This window comes from Rutidosis leptorrhynchoides, chromosome 9, assembly GCF_046630445.1.
Source record: "Rutidosis leptorrhynchoides isolate AG116_Rl617_1_P2 chromosome 9, CSIRO_AGI_Rlap_v1, whole genome shotgun sequence".
Lineage (NCBI taxonomy): Eukaryota > Viridiplantae > Streptophyta > Magnoliopsida > Asterales > Asteraceae > Rutidosis > Rutidosis leptorrhynchoides.
In genome coordinates this window covers 4,281,249-4,286,329 of record NC_092341.1, presented here as the reverse complement: position 1 = coordinate 4,286,329, position 5,081 = coordinate 4,281,249, and the positions used below count along the sequence as shown (strand labels likewise).

General features: G+C 32.5%; 1 protein-coding gene across 1 annotated transcript; it reads left to right on the top strand.

The window, feature by feature from the left end:
* The first annotated feature begins 531 nt into the window (after positions 1–531).
* LOC139866636 (uncharacterized) lies at positions 532–1,317 on the top strand. Its single transcript, XM_071854927.1, has one exon. It carries the CDS (start codon positions 532–534, stop codon positions 1,315–1,317), a length of 786 nt encoding a protein of 261 aa, XP_071711028.1.
* Positions 1,318–5,081: the final 3,764 nt, after the last annotated feature.

The window sequence follows — 5,081 nt, the reverse complement described above, 5'->3', positions numbered from 1 at the left end:
CTACTAACTGTCGTGCAAAATGCGGGGGTAAAGGGGGCTGCGCCCCTTTGCGGGGTCCAAGGGGCAGCGCCCCTGGCTTGGGCCCCGCTCCCAGTTGAGCGGGCAGGGGTCGAGGGGGCAGCGCCCCTCGCGGGGCTCGGCGCAGCGCCGAACCTCGTTATCAATAAAATGGTACATTCCAATAGGTATACCTTTTCGGTATAACAAGTTTTTCCCGCCTACAATGAAGGGATACACCCTTTCATTGTCTAACTGTTTTACATAACAGTTTGTGGACGTTTTTATCATTCATTCTGCATTCATCAACAAACATAAAACACACATATACTCTCTAACAATTTGATCAGTGATTTCGTTGCCAAAAACACTGATTGCGTTCTTGTCTTATCCCTGTAAAGATTTCGTGCAACCGAGGCAATCGCAGGGTCGAAATACTTTATAGCGAAAGTAAACACACAATTCAAGAACGAATCTAGGTAGCCAATTCATACCCATTTTCTAATAAATCTATAAAGTATTCTGTGTATAATCATGTCTAGGGAAACAATGAAAGAGATGACAAGCAAGTTTGCAAAAGTGGAGAAATTTGAAGGTGTTACTTTTTGTAGATGGCAACAGAAGATGCGGTTTCCGTTAACTATGTTGAAGGCTGTTTATGTTTTGTCCACCCCCATGCCGGAACTTCCTGATGATGCAATTGTGGATCAAATCAGGAGAAGAAACAAGTGGGATAACGATGACTTCATATGTCGTGGCCACATTCTAAATGGTATGTCTGATGCTCTTTTTGATGTTTACCAATCTATAGAAACTGCAGAGGAATTATGGGATTCACTTGAATCCAAATACATGGCCGAAGATGCTTCTAGTAAGAAGTTTCTTGTGAGTAATTTCAATAATTACAAAATGGTGGATTCAAGGCCTGTTATGGAACAGTTCCACGAAATTCTTCGAATTTCGGGACAGTTTACACACCACAATCTGAAAATGGATGAATCCATTTCAGTGTCTTCAATTATAGACAAACTGCCACCATCATGGCAGACTTTCAAACACATGTTAAAGCATACGAAGGAAGAGTTGTCCTTGACTGAATTGGGTGGCACCCTACGTATTGAGGAATCAATACGGGTTCAAGAGGGTGGTAAGACTAAAGAAAAGGACGTTGAATCATCCTCTATTAACATGATTGAGGATGGTAAACGTGAGAACAAAAACAACAAAAAGTTCAATGGAAAGAAACATAAGTTTCAAGGTAAAAACGATGGTTTTAACAAGAAGGATAAGAAATTTTGTTGGATTTGTGGCAAACTATAGTGACCCGAACTTTTCCATGTTTATATATATTAAATGAAATTGATATTTACATGATTAAGTGTTTCTAACATGTTAAGAAATCAAACTTATTAAGACTTGATTAATTGGAATAGGTTTTATATAGACAATTGACCACCCAAGTTGACCGGTGATTCACGAACGTTAAAACTTGTAAAAACTATATGATGACATATATATGGTTATATATTGTAGTGACCCGAACTTTTCCCTGTTTATATATATTAATTGAGATTGATATTTACATGACTAAATATTTCCAACGTGTTAAGCAATCAAACTTGTTAAGACTTGATTAAATGAAATAAGTTTCATATAGACAATTGATCACCCAAGTTGACCGGCGATTCACGAACGTTACAAAATTGTAAAAACTACATGTTGTGGTATATATAGACATATATATATGGTTGACATGAGATTATGATGAGTAAGTATCTCACTAAGTATATTAACAATGTGTGATATACATAAGAAATGAGATTACTAAGTTAAGAAACTCGAAATGATATATATAACGATTATCGTTATGATAACGTCTACTAAATATATATGTATCATATTAAGATATTGATACACTATATTTAACATGATAAAATGATATTTAAATATATCATTAAGTGTGTTAACAATGAACTACATATGTAAAAACAAGACTACTAACTCAAGAATTACGAAACGAGACTTATATGTAACGATTATCGTTGTAACGATATTTTAATGTATATATATCATATTAAGAGATAATCATACATCATAATATCATGATAATATAATAATTTAACATCTCATTTGATATAATAAACATTGGGTTAACAACATTAATTGAGATCGTTAACTTAAAGGTTTCAAAACAACACTTACATGTAACGACTAACGAAGACTTAACCACTCCATTAGAATGTATATACATGTTGTGTTTTGATATGTATTCTTACACTATTGAAAGACTTCAAGACACATATCAAAGTACTTCTACTTAACAAAAATGCTTACAATTACATCCTCGTTCAGTTTCATCAACAATTCTACTCGTATGCACCCGTATTCGTACTCGTACAATACACAGCTTTTAGATGTATGTACTATTGGTATATACACTCCAATGATCAGCTCTTAGCAGCCTGTGTGAGTCACCTAACACATGTGAGAACCATCATTTGGCAACTAGCATGAAATATCTCATAAAATTACAAAAATATTAGTAATCATTCATGACTTATTTACATGAAAACAAAATTACATATCCTTTATATCTAATCCATATACCAATGACCAAAAACACCTACAAACACTTTCATTCTTCAATTTTCTTCATTTAATTGATCTCACTCAAGTTCCATCTTCAAGTTCTAAGTGTTCTTCATAAATTCCATAAGTATAGTTTCATAAAAATCAAGAAAACTTCCAAGTTTGCAAGTCTACTTCCAAGCTTTCTAATCCATTCCAAGTAATCATCTAAGATCAAGGAACCTTTGTTATTTATAGTAGGTTATATTTCTAATTCAATGTAATATTCATATTCAAACTTTGATTCAATTTCTACAACTATAACAATCTTATTTCGAGTGAAAATCTTACTTGAACTGTTTTCTTGTCATGATTCTGCTTCAAGAACTTTCAAGCCATCCAAGGATCCTTTGAAGCTAGATCTATTTTTCTCATTTCCAGTAGTTTTATCCAGAAAACTTGAGGTAGTAATGATGTTCATAACATCATTCGATTCATACATATAAAGCTATCTTATTCGAAGGTTTAAACTTGTAATCACTAGAACATAGTTTAGTTAATTCTAAACTTGTTCGCAAACAAAAGTTAATCCTTCTAACTTGACTTTTAAAATCAACTAAACACATGTTCTATATCTATATGATATGCTAACTTAATGATTTAAAACCTGGAAACACGATGAACACCATAAAATCGGATATACGCCGTCGTAGGGAAACCGGGGGCTGTTTTGGTTTGGATAATTAAAAACTATGATAAACTTTGATTTAAAAGTTGTTCTTCTGGGAAAATGATTTTTCATATGAACATGAAACTATATCCAAAAATCTTGGTTAAAATCAAAGTGAAAGTATGTTTTTCAAAATGGTCATCAAGATGTCGTTCTTTCGACGGAAATGACTACCTCTTTAGTAATTGACATGTAACTTAAATTTTAGACTATAAACCTATACTTTTTCTATTTGTATTCTTAAATTAGAGTTCAATATGAAACCATAGCAATTTGATTCACTCAAAACGGATTTAAAATGAAGAAGTTATGGGTAAAACAAGATTAGATATTTTTGATCTTTTTAGCTACGGGAAATGTTTAACAATCTATACAAATCATATCCTAGCTAACTTATATTGTATTATACATGTATTCTAATATATTATGTAATCTTGGGATACCATAGACACGTATGCAAATGTTTTGACATATCATATCTGAAATGTCCCGTTCTTATTGATTAAAAACGTTCCATATTAATTGATTTCGTTGCGAGGTTTTGACCTCTATATGAGACGTTTTTCAAAGACTGCATTCATTTTAAAACAAACCATAACCTTTATTTCATCAATAAAGGTTTAAAAAGCTTTACGTAGATTATCAAATAATGATAATCTAAAATATCCTGTTTACACACGACCATTACATAATGGTTTACAATACAAATATGTTACAACAAAATAAGTTTCTTGAATGCAGTTTTTACACAATATCATACAAGCATGGACTCCAAATCTCGTCCTTATTTAAGTATGCGACAGCGGAAGCTCTTAATAATCACCTGAGAATAAACATGCTTAAAACGTCAACAAAAATGTTGGTGAGTTATAGGTTTAACCTATATATATCAAATCATAATAATAGACCACAAGATTTCATATTTCAATACACATCCCATACATAGAGATAAAAATCATTCATATGGTGAACACCTGGTAACCGACATTAACAAGATGCATATATAAGAATATCCCCATCATTCCGGGACACCCTTCGGATATGATATAAATTTCGAAGTACTAAAGCATCCGGTACTTTGGATGGGGTTTGTTAAACCCAATAGATCTATCTTTAGGATTCGCGTCAATTAGGGTGTCTGTTCCCTAATTCTTAGATTACCAAACTTAATAAAAAGGGGCATATTCGATTTCGATAATTCAACCATAGAATGTAGTTTCACGTACTTGTGTCTATTTTGTAAATCATTTATAAAACCTGCATGTATTCTCATCCCAAAAATATTAGATTTTAAAAGTGGGACTATAACTCACTTTCACAGATTTTTACTTCGTCGGGAAGTAAGACTTGGCCACTGTTGATTCACGAACCTATAACAATATATACATATATATTAAAGTATGTTCAAAATATATTTACAACACTTTTAATATATTTTGATGTTTTAAGTTTATTAAGTCAGCTGTCCTCGTTAGTAACCTATAACTAGTTGTCCACAGTTAGATGTACAGAAATAAATCGATAAATATTATCTTGAATCAATCCACGACCCAGTGTATACGTATCTCAGTATTGATCACAACTCAAACTATATATATTTTGGAATCAACCTCAACCCTGTATAGCTAACTCCAACATTCACATATAGAGTGTCTATGGTTGTTCCGAAATATATATAGATGTGTCGACATGATAGGTCGAAACATTGTATACGTGTCTATGGTATCTCAAGATTACATAATATACAATACAAGTTGATTATGTTATGGTTGGAATAGATTTGTTA